This window comes from Lissotriton vulgaris, chromosome 9 (genome assembly GCF_964263255.1).
Source record: "Lissotriton vulgaris chromosome 9, aLisVul1.2, whole genome shotgun sequence".
NCBI classification, from domain to species: Eukaryota; Metazoa; Chordata; class Amphibia; order Caudata; family Salamandridae; genus Lissotriton; species Lissotriton vulgaris.
In genome coordinates this window covers 1,109,092,109-1,109,110,989 of record NC_141697.1, presented here as the reverse complement: position 1 = coordinate 1,109,110,989, position 18,881 = coordinate 1,109,092,109, and the positions used below count along the sequence as shown (strand labels likewise).

At 43.5% G+C, this 18,881-nt stretch overlaps 1 protein-coding gene across 12 annotated transcripts in view; it reads left to right on the top strand.

The window, feature by feature from the left end:
* Nucleotides 1–18,881, top strand: part of MAGI1 (membrane associated guanylate kinase, WW and PDZ domain containing 1) — a 1,125,105-nt gene that overhangs the window by 986,578 nt on the left and 119,646 nt on the right. For all 12 annotated transcript variants that reach the window (XM_086939094.1, XM_086939091.1, XM_086939093.1 and 9 more), the window contains one exon: nucleotides 9,351–9,382. In XM_086939094.1, the coding sequence (XP_086795220.1) occupies nucleotides 9,351–9,382 (32 nt within the window). The remainder of the gene's footprint in view (nucleotides 1–9,350; nucleotides 9,383–18,881) is intronic.

Here is an 18,881-nt window from a genome sequence, read left to right as displayed (position 1 = left end):
AAATAACGAGAATATCTTGACGTTTATATGAAGAGAACTAAATATATTCTGTCCAAATTTCTTCTGTTCTAAGAAGGTAAGTAAAATGCATTGTTAATGGCCAAAATAGGAACCATAATATGAATTCTTATCTTAGTTTGAGCTAAACCTTCTATCTCCAGTACATATCGGGATTACACATTTAACAGAGTGTTATTTAGATTTGTATTACATAAAACCTTCCTTAAAATCCTCAAACAAAATTAACTTAGTCAACCAAAGATCATTTGCACGATCGTCTTACATAAATATATGTAATATGCCATATTTATACAAGTGCACGTGCTCACTGATCATCTTTGGAAAGGTGTTGACTAGAAGTAATACAAATAGATAATTTTACACCTCAGTATAAAAATTATTAAATGGTGTAATATTAATGTAAATCTTTCCTCATTTGCTGCAAATCATCCACATATAAACCCACTTCTAGGACATTTAGTAGAAATGTACAGGAATAAAACCTGCTGCTCAGTGCATGGTCATTAACAATCTGGTTCTCAATCTTTACAACTGCAAGATGTATTGGACAGGATAAACCAGGGTCCCATTGAATTCTAAGATTTCTGCAACTGTGATGATCTTGTCACCTACACTGAATGCCTTATTGAATGACTAAGACAAACTCAAAACTTATCTGTATCCAGGCATCAACCGTCCCTCCTACCTCTGACCCCCGCTTTCACTCTCCTTCACTTTTGTTTCTTGAGATGTAGTAGCATTCTAGCGCGGGGACACACTATTTTTAGTGTAGCCAGGCGCTTTAAAAATGGCATTATTATTATTATTATTATTATTATTATTATTAGATGTAGCCAGTGGCTTCAGAGTTAGTGTACAGATAAATAAAATTGCATTACATCTTCACAGCTGCCTGTGAAATAATGTTATATTTCAGAATAGGCCCTGTACCGCATATGTAAGAAGGGCTGTAACAGATTTCCAGTCTGATATGTTAAAAATATGAACACAGATATGGATGTTTGGTACCGTACAGAAAGTCTTTCCTGCCTGGTAGGCTTTTGCATTTGTTATGTAGTGGATGCATATGTGGCCTTCACAGTGTTAAACTTGCAACTGACACAAACAGTAAAGAACTGCTTTACTGGAGTTTTGCTTATATTCACTGGCATGTATGATATGCCACATAAGTGTCCCAGATATGTGGAATCCAGTGTCTATGAAGTGCTCTTCCTGAACTTGAGTGACCAAGAAGGCTGTCTATCAGCAGGGTAGATAAAACATTTGGTTGAGTTATACTCCATTTTTTCTTCCCAAGTGCTACTATTCGAGCAATGTGTGAATACATTAATTTCTATATTGTTATTGTTGTTTAACAATTTTAATAGGATTTTGAACAGTAATTGGTAACCCCATAATTTAGTTGCAACGCATAGTTCGGAGTGAGACTGGAATCAATTTCTAATTTCCTTTTTTACAAATCTTTTTAACTTAAATTTGATTTTTTTTTAAGCCTTACAGAGCCTGCAGTAGCCAAGGCAACTTTGTAAATATTTTTTGTATATGCACGGCATGAGACTGCTTTTTCACTAGCCAATCAAACTGAGATTGGGTCCCCTTTGGGGCCAAACATAACCATTTACACCATCAATGCTGATGGTATTCCCCTCCGGTGCTGGTGTTGTTGGAAATCCCATTGTTCATGACGAGCTCAGCTCGTCATGAGTACACGAGAGGTGTACCTCATGACTAGCTGAGCTCGTCATGAGCATCGAAGGGGTTAAAAGTTTCCATTGGGTGATACTCCATGTAGCCAGGTGGTTGGAAGTAGGTGCAAATTATTTTCATCTAATGGGTCACTCTACATTTATCAGTTTTCAACACAATAATTTGCATCAGAGGAAAAGTGAAAGTGGACTTGGAATTGGTACTGATACTCCACATTGTGTTGTGGGCAAGTGGTGCTGATCAAAGATTTAAGGTCTCCCCGTCAGCCAAAATCCAAGGAGAGACCTGCAACACTAAGAAGTTATCTTGCCCATATTATTCATAAATATTTGTGGCTTAATTTGCTGAAGATACCTTGCCGCTGTGGGTTTTATTCAACCAAGGAAAATGGGAGCAGAGCTATTTAGTGGATCTGTTCTATTTGATAGAGACGTTACCTAAAGTTATTCCTTTTCATTGAGACGGGCTGTAGCAGAGTCCCTTATGGCGGAGGAGTGTCGTCCCACTGCTGAAAAGCATAAGTCAAAAGAAAAATAAAATGACAACTATTTTACTGTCATTTAATTTTTACTTCTAGCCCATCGAGGGCAGAGCCAGGCTGCAGTGTCGCACGTCAGGAGCAGTGGTGGTAGGCCCTTTTTAGTCCAAAGCTGGCCAAACTTACATGCGCACTTGGATATCTCAAGGCTGTTACTTGGAGAGATCCTAGTGCTCATGGGCACAGGCTCCAAGGCCCGACTAGACTGCAAAACTAGCCCGCTCCGCCTAATCACAATGCTTCTCTCATGCTGTGAAAAGCGCTGGGATTGTGTGGGATCTAGGAGCCTGTGCCCATGGGTATCGTAGAGGAGCAGCCTGGTGCAGGAGCATAAGAGAGCGGCAGCCGGCAGGAAAGGTAATTAAATTTTTGGTTTTATTTCCCCTCCCATCCACTTTGGATTGGCAGCAGCCGCCCCTGGCAGAGTACACAAGCACATCAGTGGAGTGCGCATGGTAACTACCCAGCCTCTGGCAAAACGAGGGCTACGATCTTCTGACCCACATGATGCTGTGATGCCACCTGAAACCTCTCCACCCCATTCATCTCATGGCGATATGTTTTGATGCCACAGCTGCCTCTCTCTAAAAAAAATCTCTCGTCAAAGTCTGTTCTTTCTTTCAGTGGCCTTGCTCCTTCCTCCACCAGAACTGTATTTCTTTTTTAATTTTAGCATACTGTTATTAAAGTTTTTTAAACCATAAAACAAAGAATCAGTGCATGATCAGGTGTACAAAGAAGCATACAGTAATAACACACCATAAAAGGTCAAAAAGAAAGCATTAGTTTCTATCTAATCAAAGATATGTTGCCACTAGTATAGCAGGAGTATCCTTGGGAGTTGTACGAAAGTAAGGGAATAGAAAAGAGTGGGGAAGAGAAATAGAGAAGAGAAATAGAGAAAGGATGTGTGCACTTAATGAGGATGGTGCATTGCTGGGTAAGAGGTGAGAATGTATGGCCTATGAGTGGATATACCACTGTAGACTATTAAAGTCTAAGGGTGTTTGAATGTAGTCTAGTATAAGTCTCGACTATACCATAGTAATTCAGAGAAGGTCATTTTAACTTTGCATTGTGTATTTTATTGCCAGCAGTCCTCACCTAAGAAACCCAGGCCCACAATGTGTGATGTGAAATATTTTGTATAGTTTTTCCACCCTGAAAGGATAGTTTTAATGTCAATTGTGAGTAACAGATCCCGTAAATGGAAGTCCCATCTGTTGAATGTAGGTTTCAGATTAATTGTTGAAGGGCCCTGAGTAATAATTTTAATGGTTGAGATTAAACGTGGTAGTGAGTTGTTGAGTTGCAAGCAGAGGGTCGCGTAAACTAAGACTAGTTTTTATGATCTCATAGGGGACCAGTAGGTACTGTAGATGATTGTGTTTGTGTTGTGTTTATGGTAAGGAATAGTATCCCATATTTGTTGACCATTATTGATTATATAGGTCTGTACATTTATTCTGAATAAGGGAAGTGACTAAGCGAACACGTTTTCTCTAAAAGTTTATAAGGTGTAGAGGCAATGTTGCCTTTGCTTGAGATGGATTTGAGAAATGTTACACAGTCAGAGGCATATGTGGTTCCTAATTTCAGCTTTAATTTTCACAAAGTTATTGTGCTTCGAAGAGTGGATCTTGAATTTCTCAACTCTCATAGCCAATGAGAGAGTGGACATAGAGGATCCTAGGGCTTTGATAAGTAGAATGCCATAATTTGCCCATACTTTCCAGAAGTCTGATGTATGGTTTATTTTGATAGGCAGATTGAACCAAACACAGGAAACATCAATTATTTTTCATTTGTTCTAAAAGCATTCGTATTTTCAGTAGTAGTTTACAACTATAACCTGCGAACAAGTATTAGAAACCATCCTTAAGATCAAATCTGGCTCCCCTGCAGATCCCATATCTCCCTGTTTTTGCATACAACTTGCACCCCTGTTGACAACAAAGTTAACAGAGATCTTCAACAGGTCTTTAGATCAAGCGACGGTGCCCAAAAGATGGAAAGCAGCCCAAGTTAGGCCTATCTTGAAAAAGCCATCTTTAGATCCTAGTGAACCGTCCCATCTCTCGATTGCCATATTTCGGGAAGGTGCTTGAATCCTTGGTAAACAAAGAGCTTACCGTCCATCTGGAAAGTCATGGATTACTTGACTTATCACAATCAGGATTTCGGGCAGCACATAGCGCCGAAACGGCAGTAGTAGAGATGGTGAATAACATTCAGTTAGCTCTGGATAAAAGAGTCGGCTATGCTGGTTCATTTGGGCCTGTACGCCGCTTTCGACACCATCTCCCATGACATTTTAGAACAGCAGCTCTGGGAGATGGAGGTCCAAGGGAAAGCCTTGGACTTGTTTAAAAACTATTTAAAAGATCGCTCTACTACTGTGCACATAGATACCATTGTAGCTTGCAGTAGACCAGTAAGCATTGGAGTTCCTCAGGTTTCAATCCTGAGCCCGATGCTTTTTAATCTTTATGTAACTCCTCTGGCTAGGATAATCAGGTCATACGGGTTTGAGGCTGTGTCATATGCCGATGACACCCAGCTGCTGATCACTTTTGGTCCCGACCCTGCTGACACCATGGTCAGGTTTAAAAACTGCCTGACCCATATCAACAATTGGATGGGCAAAAACAAACTGCAGCTGAATGGCAGTAAAACCGAGATCATTCTGTTTGGCAGGGTCGAGGAGTATTGGTCTAGCGGCTGTCGGCCTCAGGCACTAGGCCACTGCCCGTCCCCTAAACAAGTAGTCTGCAATCTAGGAATAACAATTGATAACAAGTTATCCATGAAAAACCATGTCAATATTTTGCTAGGCACTTGTTACGGGCTTCTGAGGAAGCTGCATACATTTTTTTAAGGCTACCCATTGAAGCCAGGAAGCCACTGATCCAAGGCCTAATTGTAAGCCGCATGGACTATGGGAATGCCTTATTGGCCTCCCTAAATGAAGATCTTTTCTCCAAATTGCAAGTTTTGCAAAATACGGCGGCTAGGTTGATCTTAAACCTTCCACCTAGATCCCCCTCTGCACCAAGTCTGCAGTCCCTCCATTGGCTTCCAGTTAGGAAAAGAGGTCACTTTAAAATCTTATGCCTCACTCATAAAAGTATATATGGTACTGGCCCCGGCTATTTAGTGAAAACAACTTTAAAAGTATCAGTCTAATAGAACATTAAGATCTAGTTCAAAATTTCTGCTCACCCCTATTCGCGTCCGTACGTCACGTAGTGGAGGTTGATAGTTTTCTTTTCTTGCTCCCCATCTCTGGAACAAGTTACCATCTCATCTTCTTTCTATGGTGGACCACCAGCGTTTCCGTAAAGAACTGAAATCATGGCTGTTTGACCAATAATTATGTAAATCAGGATCTGCCCCAGGCTGCTGGAGCCTCTGCAAGCGCCATGAGACCTAGCGGTGATTTGTGCACTATATAAGAGTCTCTGACTTGACTTGACAACACAGTTTGAGGCAAGGGATACAGCCACTTGTAGTGGGAACTCCACTCTTGTGTCATCAGTGGCGAATAGGTGGAAGGGTGGAGACGGTGAACAACGGTACTCGCCATCTGTCAACAGGATACGGTGAGGTGAAGCACCACAGTGGTATCTCTCATCTGCTGCTGGTGACTTGCTTCTGCTAGTTATCTAAAAAGGTGAATATTACTGGGATTGCATACTTTGTGTATTACCTAGAAAGAATAGGATCAGGTTGCCCATGAAATGGGAAAGTACAGGGCAAACTTAGGGAGATGGACGGATCGCTGAAACTTTTCGGACACTCCACCCCCGCCCCCCCCCCCCCCAGTCACAGATCCGGTTTGAGTCCATCATTGTTCTTTAGCTCCCTTCGCCACCCCAGTTCAGATGCAAATTAGTCTTGACCCTGTTCCTCATAGGAACAGTCCAGCCTGAACTGCCAAGTGCTAGCATTCCCAACAAATCCTACCCTACTCCAGTTGTGCCAGCATCCCTACCATCCCGACTTTCTCAACTAATTCTAGGTCTGCAGCACCGTCTTACCTACCTGCACTCCATACCTGGTTCCTTTAGGCACCTCTAGCTGTGAGATTAGTGACACACTTTAAGAAGGCAGCCTGTGGCCCTGATCACACCGCTGTAGAGCGTTTATCACCGTTCACAGCTCATGTCACACTTGTGTCTCGAAATTCTGAGTGATTTTTCACTTCCTGAATGTTTTCACACTTGTCTGATATTCTGATGGTTTCCATCTGGCCTGATTTTATTGGAGGGTGTTTTTACTATCAATTGGGCGTGTCCTGTGTTACATAAAGGTTACATTACCTTACTCTGCTGTGCCATCCCATTTAGGAACCATTGCAGTGAATCATTTTAATAGCACATAAAAAGGAATTTGTTCAGTGAGTGGTTCTACTATTAAGAAACCACCCAGCTCTTCATGCATTGTGGTTTATGGAAGAAAAGCCAATTGAGAAAATTGGATAATACATTACATGTTCAGTGTGTATGTATGTTGTTTAAACTGTGTGTACGTGCCCTGGTACTGACAGGTCGAAGGCAATTACTGTTCTGTATAGTGGAGTATACTTAAAGGGTATTCATTATTTTTTCAAATTTCACTAAGATAATAGTGGATCAAGTCCTTTTCATTACAGGCTGCGGGGGTAGCCTCTTGGTGGCGCATCGCGTGCGACTGCTGGCACTGCGGTGCGTTTTGGTGGGGGTGCAGTTCCTCAGAGGCCCCAGATACTGGAACCAGTTCAGAATTATCGCCACTTTAATTAAAATAGAGGTGTTTTAGGGGAGCAGAGATGTAATAGATTGACTTGCTTATGCCAAGGCAGTGGTCAGGGGTCCTTGCCAGATTTTTTTGCGCCAATGCGATTTTGTGTTTTTACGCTAAAATCTCTAACGGTGCTTATTCTGTGATGGAGGGAGGTTGAGTAATGTTGTTTTGTGATTGGAAGAGATTCAGGTGGTCCATTTCTCATATTTTTTTTAACAAAACAATTATCGTTTCGCAAATGTCGCCATTGACGGAAGTATTGACATTTACACATGTTGTACAACCTTTCATTTTTGTAGAGGGTCGATTACTGCTTGTTCTGCAGTAAACACAGACGTGCGGCAATGGCATTTTATGATTCACGAGCCCTCGGAGACCTGCCAAATGGTGGCCTTGTGAATTTTCAATCGTTTTTCAGCAGTAGGATTCTTGCAGGTGGTATTGGCAGGAATTAATTTAGATGAGACGCAGGTTTCAGTAGCAGGTGTTTAATATGTGGAAGGGGTTTACAAGCACGCCTGTTTTGCTGAGGGTGCAAGGTTTGGAAATGTCAATGTTCTTAATGTAGTGTTAAGCATGATTAACTTAAAAATGTAGGGTTTAGCTGGGTGAGACTAACACTTTTTCAGAACAAGGGGAGGCTATCTTGCCAAGTTGTTGTTACCACTAATCAATGTTTATAGGCTGAGCATATATTGGTCAAAGTTCAAGGTGTTCTTGTTACCATCATGAAATCAATTCCGACACCAAAGTCATGCTTTTATTGGAAATATATAAAAAAAAATAACATATAAAAAAACAAGTGTTCAGCCCTTTTTGCTGATTTATCTGTACCTTATCCGTTACCTTTAGCCTTATTGAGTGAATGTTGTTTATTGAATGATCAAATAAAATTGAGAGCATCAAAGAGTACATAGCCAAAATTAAGAAAAAAAATCATGTGCAAAGTTATGCTTATAAATTAACCAATTCCAGCTTGCCCCCATCAGCTAGGCCAGGCATTCCATGTACAAATTCGAAAACAGTGTTGTTGTTGTTGTTGTTGTTGATTGTATCTAAGACATGAAACCTCCCGCTAAAGTTGGAATGTATTTAACGAACTACAGTTGTAGAACCAAGCGTAGTTGAATAATTAGCCTGAGAACATTGTCATGTTTTCATATTCTGACATAAATAGCATTTCAACTGCGTACCTCGAAACGGACATATACTCTCCCTTCATAAGCACCAATTTCTTAGGTGTTTTTACTTAACATATATAGTTTCACCACGTACGTTCATACTCTGGAAAAAAATGATATTTAATATTTTTGCAAAGAAATATTATCATATCTGTTTATACCTACCACACAAATGAAAAAATAGGTTCCCCATTAAGAGTCAGGGGTGCTGCATGGATGTTCAGCCATTTTGAGTTGTTGAAAGTTCTGTCTCTGTTTTCATTTTTGACATTCATGCGGTTGTCAAGTGGTTAATGTATGTTCAGAAAACCAACACTTTTGCCAATTGCCGTCTTTAAAAGCGTTCTTCTGATTGGACCAGTCTGGGGCCGTGCTCCTTGCCAATAAACATGCAACGTTGGGACTGAACTTCTCTGGCCCTTTAAACTCTAGTAAGAGAGCTTCATTGGAGGAAAGAGGGGCCACCATGCACTGCCATAGCTGCAGTTTCAGACCCACACACATCACACTTCCAAGTTAAGGACCTTGTGGCAAACGACTCATTTCCACTCCGAATTGCTCCCCTGTCCACTCTGCCGAGGTAGTCCTCATTTCCAATAGCTCACACGTTCAAGGGTATATTAAAAAAATAAAACAAAATAACAAGCTTCAGTTGTGCAGTTCCGATTGGTCCAATAAAATTGACAAGGCGATCCCGTCAAAGGGAAATATCCTGGGCTTAATTGTCAGCTAAATCTCGTAATCCAGGGCAGCATTTGAGATTCTGTCCGAGCGCTCGGCTTCCAGGCCGCCGATGTCTGTGCGTTTCTTTCTCCAGCCTCCAGGCTGCTGCAGCACAAGCCAGCATCGCTAATGCAGACAGGCCCCTCTCTCTCTCTCTCTCTCTCTCTCTCCCCTCCCTCCCTCCTTCTGCTCTTCCCTCCCTCCCTGCGCCTCCCTCCCTCCCTCTCTCGCTCTCTCTGCCTTGATTCGATATGAACAGGCTGATAAGTCCAATGCTACAGAGAATTCTGACATACCTCTGCAGATGACTGCGTTAGAATGGTATATACTGGGCTTTTCCTGAAAGGTGACGTTTCGCTGCTAATGAATATTTCCCCTTTGTTGCCGTTTTGCAGGAGTACCGATCCCGAAAAAGAGCCCGAAGTCGGTAAGTGGATTTTCCATGTTTTTTTATATTTGTTTTTCGTTTGTTGGTTTTTGCATTTTCTTTGTTGCTGCTTTGTCCCATCTCGCTGCATTGTTAATAGCTGCTTGTTGCAAGAGGCGGCGGGTCTGCAGCCTCGCCGCCACGGTGTATGGCAGAATGATGGTGAAATGCGCTCAGTTCTTGTCTGATGGAAATGGCCATTCATTGCAGGATTTTGCTGCTCGTCACAGGGAAGGACGGATATTTTTGGAGTAAAACAATGGTTTAGCTGAGGCTGAGTTTAGCTCAGGCCACGACGGGGGTCATTTGTGATGGGTCTGGCATTATTAACGCGCCTTCCTGTGTATTAGGAGCTGCAGTACAGGGTCCGCGCTTGCCGGTGCGTCGGTAGCTCGGACACCGTATGGTATGGTTGTTCTCGCAGCGTTGAGGACTCCGTGTCGTTGGTTCAGCGGTCTGGGAGCTGCTGGGCGAAGGGCTTCTCCTGACTGATGGATTTTAGCTCACATGGACAGGCTTTGCAGCCCATCAAACAGGCTACCCGCTTTGGTAGGTGGAGAGGGCGCTGTGAAGGTGCATACACTGGGATGTCGAAGCGCTAGCCGGAATCTGGATAAAAACAAAGAACTGGGCAGCCAATGCAACTGCAAGAAAGCTAAAGCATTTTTTTTCGCCTGTTAATGTGTTTAACTTGTTTGATGTTCGTCTCTATATATGTAATGTAAGAAAAGAAAACGAAAGTTTAATATTGGTAAATTGTGGCTTGTAAACTGTTAATCTACCACTGTAACGCTGAGCAGAGGCAAATATATATTTGTGTGTGTATGTATATATATATATATATATATATGTGTGTATATATATATATATATATATATATATATATATATTTAAGAGGAGACGGATATATCTACTGCTTTGTACATCTTAAATTCCCTGCTCATCCCGAACGAAAACCCAGAATTAATTAATGTGTTTCTGCTGGCTTAGGGCAGTGCTGATTAAAGTCACGTGACTTCGGTTGGGCCCGGACCGTTGTCACTTTTCATTAATGTCCCGAACGGAAGCGCGGCGCGCGCGCTCGCTCACACTTAAATCACAGAAATGTCAGGCTGCATGTGTGGACGCGTGTGTCACGGCTGGCACGCAATTTGGCCTTTGGTGAAACTGAAGCCAAGGAAAAGTGTGCTGAGTGAAAGTATTTATTCTAAGCAAATACCTTTAATTGAGCAATGCACCTGCAATGATATAGCGGGAAAAACAAAGCAACACATCGTTTCTCATAGAATCTAAAAAACTAAATTAATTGTTGATAATTTTAAGTCCAGAATTTGGTTTCTGTACCATGCATCGAGGTGCAGTAATAGTGTAGGTTTTCATTCATTCATTCATTTCAATCTTTATTCGGTTTAAAAAAAAACCTTGTAAGATACAATACATTAAAATCACAGTACATCATAATAATACATAATAGGTAGCAGCAGTGGGTAAAAGTTTATCACCACATCTTGTTTGTGCAAAATTACGCAAAAGTCATCCGCACCGGGATTAGCTAGTTCCTGGTCAGTCCCCTTACTGTTAGGAGCACTAACTATATATACACAAAGTTAAAATAATAAATTAGATTTCTGATATGTTAAAAAAGTGATATACACCATAACAATAAAACAGGCAGTATTATACTAGCAGACAGTCAAGGACATGGTAAAATAGCCCCTTTATAATTAAAATCTCTGATTTTTCTTTTTCCTAATCAAGGCAACACATAGGAGAAAACGACTTAGGCTAAACACAATCAGTTGTGCAGTATCACCTTTAAATATTCTCAAACCAACCTTGGTTTGTCTAAGGCCTAGTCTATTACAAATCGGCTTGAGCCATTTTTTCCTTGCTTTGAGGTATGCTGGGCAAGTATAGTGTAGGTTTTCGCCATTAAATGGAAAAACATACGTTTCACTCAGGCGCAATAGAGTTGAAAATTATCGGCCAAACTCATGTTAATGAAAAGTAAGCAGTTTTTTAAAAATTAATTAAAGTTGTTTCCTGTAAAAGTTGCTGCACGCACCATGAGAATTCATGCATTAACGGAGAGGAACAGTAGTACTTATTAACACAGACCTAAGGAATTCACTTTTGAAATGTGTTGTGCATTATTATAGCAGGACACGGTTCTCAGTCATTTGGGACTTGTATCTTAAGGCAGGCTCACATGTGCTGAGAGAAATGTAGACCAGTGCGGCCTTGTGTTGAGACACCAGTGGCCTAGACTTGCTGAATGGTGTTTTCAGTTAACATCAACAAACCGAATATGAAACGCATGTCTATCTTCAGCTGGTCTGCATTCATGACATGGGCACCCCTTGGGGAGAAATAATTATGGATCTTTTAAAAATTGATCCTCGATAAAATAAAATTAATCCGGAACTAGAAGTGCACCTCACAAGTCGAGCTCACCGTGATCTTGCTTTGTTTTCCAAGTCCTTAGATGTATGCATATAGAGGGACCTCAGCAGAATCTAGTATGATCTGCCAGCTTCCATCTTTATATCCAGAGAAGACCCACCATTACAGTGCAGAGTCTAAGCGTATACCTTTGGTCACTTGAGTTATTTAAATGGGAAGCTGCAGGCTTCCTCAGTTCCACTTTGGGCTAACAAAGCAAAACCAAAGGGGATGATGGACAAAGTGTTGAACATTGCAAGCACTCACCCTCAGTCAATTGATTTGGGTTTAATCCATCATCATTCTTTAGCTCACTCCGCCACCCCAGTTTAGACATGGCCATATGCAAATCAGTCTGACCCTGTGCCTCATGGGAACATTTCAGCCCGAGCTGCCAAGCCATGTCTTCTCTGGACCAAAAACAAGCATCCTGGGACCGGTTTCTGGCTAATTAGCCACCATCATCCAGGCTAGCTTGAATCCAGTGGCAACGTGAGCAAGGGACCCATGTCTGGGCATACCCTGCCAATTTAGGGCAAACAAAGCAAAACCAAAGGGGATGATGGATGGAGTGTTGAACATTGCAAGCACTCCTCAGTCAGCTGATCTGGGTTTAGTCCATCATCATTCTTTAGCTCACTCCGCTACCCCAGTTTAGACATGGCCATATGCAAATCAGTCTGACCCTGTGCTTCATGGGAACAGTCTAGCCCAAGCTGCCAAGCCATGTCTTCCCTGGACCGGAAACAAGCATCATGGGACCGGTTTCTGGCTAATCAGCCGTCATCAGCCAGGCTAGCTTGAGTCCAAGGGCAAAGTGAGCAAGGGGCCCACGTCTGGGCATACCCTGCCAACTTAGGGCAAACAAAGCAAAACCAAAGGGAATGATGGACGGACTGTTGAACATTACAAGCACTCACCCCAATCAACTGATCTGGGTTTAATCCATCATCATTCTTTAGCTCACTTCGCCACCCCAGTGCAGGCATGGCCATATGCAAATCAGTCTGACCCTGTGCCTCATGGGAACAGTCCAAATCGAGCTGCCAAGCCATGTCTTCCTTGGACCGGAAACAAGCATCCTGGGACCGATTTCTGAGTAATAAGCCGTCATCAGCCAGGCTAGCTTGAATCCAGTGGCAAAGTGTTCTGCTTTCTGTCCATTAACTGTTGTTTTTGCATTTGTCACCCCGAGAGTGGATGGGTATGCCCAGATGTGGGTCCTGTGCTCTCCATGCCACTGGAATCAAGCTATCCTGGCTAAAGGAGGGTAAAATCCCCAAAACCAGTCCTAGTATGCTTGTTTCCAGTCCAGGGAGGACCTGGCTTGGCAGTTCGGGCTGGACTGTTCCCATGAGGCACAGGGTCAAGACTGATTTGCATATGGCTGGGTTCAAACTGGAATGGCATGGTGCACAAAAAAAACTATGGATTTAGGCCCAGATCTCTGTACTGGGGTAAATGTATGACATTGTTCTGCATTCTGTCTATCAATTGTTGTTTTTCCACTTTGGACTACCCCAGGCCAGTCTGGAATACGGCAACAAGACTTCTGTCTGGAGTAGAGTAGTTTGATCTCCTAGCCCTGGAGTTAAAATGCCAGAGTAGGCTACCTCCTTCCGAAAGTGTGTGACTCGGTGTGGCATGCTTAGCCTACAAGGCCATCCATCTATGCTATCTAGCCCACTAGCTAAAACAGATCCCAGGTTGCCTAAGAGTTGTCCAAGACGGCTCCGAAGCAGACCATCTGCGCCCTGTTTATGTAGGCACCTAAACACTATAAGTCCTGCTTAATTCCAGAGGCCATTGCATAAAGTGCTCTACTAATAGACTTTAGACCCAGACCTCCCTATGTATTTCAACATTATTATTGTGGTATGTTCTGTGATTGTGTGCCAATCTCAAAGTACTACTTTTTATCAACTTTATGATTTTTTCCATTTTTCTGTCGCATCCCTCTCAGCCCCTTTTCCCCCAAAAGAAAAAAAAAAAGATGATCGTACTCTTTGGGTAGAAATGGAGCAACGCAATAGTAAAATTGTGAGGCTGATGAAAATGGAATTTGTGCTGTTGGAAATATTGGATTTTGTCTGGTGCACCTTTAAACCAGCAAAACTTAAAAATAATTGATCTCCACTGATTGCATCTGCACATCATCCAAAAAGATGCTGGCACAAAATCAGAAAGAGCACAGGCCTACTGAGCCATGGTGTCCTCATTCTGAAGGGATTGTTAATGATCACTTTGTTGAGTTGACACATTTTTCATTTGTAACAATTTGACAAACCGAGACCTCATTGTTGTTGACCTGGCTCCTCTTTTGTGGGTATTGTTTATGGGAGTTTAGCATGTGGGTAGATAGTTTGTGGCCTGTGGCGGAAAAGAGATGTGCAGTTAGAGCTCCAGGCTTTATTTAATTTGTCCAAGTGGAAGCAATCTATTCATTTTGCAAATTATAGAACAATTTCTGTTTTATTATAGCAAAAACATACCAGAAGACCAGCATTCAGTGTACTTTAAAATAAGGCAATCTAGTCTAGGTTGGGATAAGATCACACAGGCCACCCTGCTATGGGAGACAGAGCAGTTGGGCACATTGGCCACCATGGGCACCACAAAGGGGTTCGACAAGCGGGACACCATTGAAATATCAAAAGTTAGAGACCTATGGGACAAGGGAGAGATTGTCATGTTCGCCGCGCTGCAACTGAACTACGAGTTAGCAGGCGCGGAGTACTACCGTAATCTGCAGGTTAGACATACACTTTCGTCTAATATATCGAGGGGTACTACCCTACAGACTCTTCGCCACCAGAGGACAGATTTCTGGATGGGTTTATGCCCCACAAAGCGATATCCCTGACCTACAAAAAACTGATTAATAATACCCCAAACCCCCTTGCACCCCTCAGACAACACTGGGAGAGAGATGGGTTAGAAATAGACGACGAGGAATGGCAGGAAGCAGTGGCATCCCCAAGAGAGGTGGCAATTTCATCTAGCTTCCGTCTAGTGCAATTGAAAATCCTCCATAGAATATATGTTACTGGGCCAACCCTAGTCAAAATGGGTAAAGTGGAAGATGGCAACTGTAGACGGAGGTTTGGAATGTTGGTCTCCTTCATACATATAATATGGGAATTAAATATATCTAAGCTTATTGGGCAAACATCTTTGATTGCATTACCATAGACTTTACTCGCTTTTAGAAAACTCAAACTTGCACTTTCCTACCTGCATTTTAAATTGGTTGGGGCTCTTGGGCACTACATTCTCTCGCTGTCCGGGGCCAGAGTTCGGAGCGGCAGCTACTTCCTGGATCACACTAGAGACGCCATTTTAGGTCAGTGCGTGCTATAGTTGTCAGAGGGGTAACCCATATAAATATGTGCATCTGCGCCCATCAGCGTCCAGCGCCAGCCATGCTGCCCGCAACTGGTCCCACGTTGCAGGTAGGGGGCTGTATAGTAGTAAAGTACTGTATGCACTTCGCCCGCCATTATGTTCCCACGTCAGGAGCTGGGATGTTCTGGAAGGTAAAAATACAGTATGCCCCTCATGTTGCTTTAGATTTAGTGCAGGCTCTGCTGGTCCCAATCTAGTCAGGGCGGCTGATGAAAGTAGTAGGTACAAACCTGCCATGCGCGTTGCGCTCATTAAAGTACGCTGACTTAAGCACTATCAGGACACCTTTCATCTTGCCAATACACAAGCGCATCCTGTTTAAAATATTGGTCATCACATTCAGGGCCTTCCATCTGCGAGGACCCAAATACCTCTCGAATGGTTTCAGACGGTATCTGCCATCACGGTATTTTAGGTCCTCAAAAATGAATCTATTGGCGATCCCTAAATTTAAGCTTGTCACTAAGGGGGGAAATCCCTTGCAGTGATTGGATCTAGGGCGTGAAACCAGCTCCCATTTCATCTCCGGCAAATCCCAGCGGAGAGCCAGTTTAGGAAATCTCTGAAAACTTGGATTTACAATCTTATGGACACCGCCTGTAAAGCTTTAGTATAAGTGTGCAGGCCTTCTGATTTTCGAGCAGTCTGCCGGCCAAGTCCATCTGGCTACGGTCCACAGCACCAAGATGCTCCTTGGAGTGATAGCCGCATTATAGAAATGTGCCCTTACATTACATCTTTTGGAGGATAAGAAACTAGATTTCCTGTTTATTACAGAGACGTGGCTGGAAGAGTTCTCTAAACCAACCATTGCACTGGTCATTCCATCTGGCTACAAAATCTCTCGACTGGACAGATCAAAAGAGAGAAGAGGAGGGTTAGCTATAATATATAGAGATGAGTGGTCCCTCTCAACTCTGGGAGGAGACTTCGAAGCTCTGGATTTTAGTATCAATGTTTCGCCTCATTTTACTCTTGGGGGATCTTTGATTTATAGACGTCCAGGTCCAGCGGCTGCGTTTATCAAAGCTCTGGGAGACGCTATTGTTCCCTGAGCTCTGCTTTTCACCGATTACATAATTCTTGGTGATTTAAATATTCATTTTGACCAGGCAGGTTCAAAGGACACTCTAGATATATCAGACATTTTGTCCCTCGCTCAACACACCCAATGGGTTGGCCTTCCAACGCATTTAGGGGGCCACATCTTAGATCCCATCTGTTTGAATTTTCCTATTGCAGTTGAGCCTCCCACACCTGTGTCTTGGTCAGATCACTTTTTAACATATTTCTCCTGGGCTCCGCCAGATAGTAACCTTCCGTCCCGGTCTGAGCGTGAGCCGGTGTTTGCTAAAATGGACCCATCGCTATTCAGCCAAGCCTTGGGTTCCACCAGACCTCCTCCTGCCAGAGATCTGGCAGCTGGGCTTGCTGGGTTCACAAGCTGGATCTTGAACACTGTTGATCTCATAGCTCCAGCTACCCGGCATGGGCATTCTAGGGACTACCCGTCTAACCCCTGGTTCACTCCAAAGCTGAGGTTACTGAAGCAGGAGTGTAAGAAATTTGAGAGGAAATGGCGCAAGAGGTATCATCTCGAGGATAAACTCATGCTGAGAACTAAACATAAAGCCTATTATACGGCCATTGCACATTGGAATAGAATTGATGCAGCCAAGAATAACTCTAAGGAAATATTTTCTATAGTTCAAAGTTTCTTGTCCCCTAAAGCACAAGCTAGTACGATCCCTTCCTCGGACGTGTGGTGTGAAGATCTCTCCATTTTTTTTATGGGGAATATCCGCACTATACAGGCGTCCTTTACCTCCAGCAATTACGTCTAGATGCCCTCCTGGCCTGAGGCAAACTGTTGGGCCCTCTCTCTTTCGCTGGCCGCGTTTACCCCCACTGACCTAACCAGTTCCCTTTAAAATTTTGAAGGATCTGAAATCAAGATCCCCTTCGGACCCGTGCGCAGCTAGACTTCTGGCTGATGTGGCGGATACGGTCAATCCTGAAGTCAACAGACTTATTACCATGTCTTTTACAGAAGCCCTTGTCCCAGCAGCGTGGAAGCAGGCCAAGATCCTCCCTCTTTTGAAAAAACCCTCAATTGATCCGCTATGTCCGTCGAATTACAGACCGATCTCCCTTTTGCTCAGTATGGCAAAGGTTTGTGAGAAATTGGTCATTAGGCAGCTGACTGACTATGTTGAAAGTTTAGGCCTTCTCCACCCGGCTCAGTCGGGCTTTAGAGCCTCATTTAGTACTGAAATCGGCCCTGGTGGAAATCTCCGAAGCCATTAGAGATTGCCTGGATGCCGGCGGGAGGGCCGCTTTGGTGTTGCTAGACCTCTCGGCGGCATTCAATACGGTTCCCCACGCTTTGCTGCTCTCCCAACTGGCAGAGATAGGTATATCTGGTAGCCCCTGGTGCTGGCTCCAATCCTTTTACGAGGATCGGACACAGGAGGTATGGCTCACACCGTTTTCCTCATCACCAAAGAACGTGACTACAGGGGTTCCGCAGGGCTCTTCTCTGAGTCCTCTTCTTTTTAATATTTACGCCACTCCTCTGGTTCAGTTGGCGGAGGACTTGGGAGCGAAGATAATTGCTTATGCCGACGACACACATCTCCTGTTCACTTGGAGGAAAAACGAAGATTCTTCTTCGGCTGCCAAACACTGCCTGACCACAGTTTTCCGTTGGCTGGCGGGGGCTGATTTGAAATGCAATGAGGAGAAATCAGGAATTCTTTTATTCAGCAACTTTCCCGCCCGGTTTAGGGAATCACTCTAAGCCCTCTGACTCTGCATTGCCTACCTCATCTGGGATCCCAGTTAAGAACCTTGGGGTCTAGTTCGAGGGGAATCTCCTATTCTCAACCCAGGTCAAGAAGCTGGCAGGGACTTGCTTCCGTCTCTTAAAGTCCCTCACGAAGTTTCTTTCCCTTCTATCACAGGCAGCCAAGGAGTCAGTGATTCGAGCCCACAATCTTTCTTGGCTAGATTATGCTAACGCTTTATATGCTGGCATCCCAAGCTACCTATTAAATAAATTGCAAGTGGTGCAGAATTCGGCTGCTTGTGAATGTTTCCGCCAGATGTAGCGTGAGACAACACCTACGCGCCTTACACTGGCTGCCCATGGCAGAAAGGGTCAGATTCCACATCCTTGTTATCGCCCACCGTGCTCTTTATGCCACTGGGCCTGGCTATCTTCAGAAGCGGTTTTCCTTTTACACCCCTGCAAGAGAACTGCGTTCCACTCCAGGCCCAAAGTACGCTTTTCTGCTTGCAAAGGTTGGTGGCAACTCTGTAGCTGTGAAGGCCGCTTTGGCCTGGAACGATCTGCCCTTTGCGCTTCGGTGCATTCAGGACCCGATTCTATCCAAGAAGAAGCTGAAAACTCATCTATTCCCCTAACTCTCGGCTCCTGCCCCTTCACTCTCTCAAGGCTCGCACTGGGACATTCTTGCAGTATCTGTGCGCGTTAGAAATATTAAATAACATAGTACTGGGAGCTACATTGCGAATGGAGGCTAAGAGTATCATACTGAACATATGGGAACCCACCGATCTTAGCGTTAAAGACAAAATCTGGGTCATGCTGGGGCAGATGGTGGCCAATCGGAATATAGCACCACCCAAA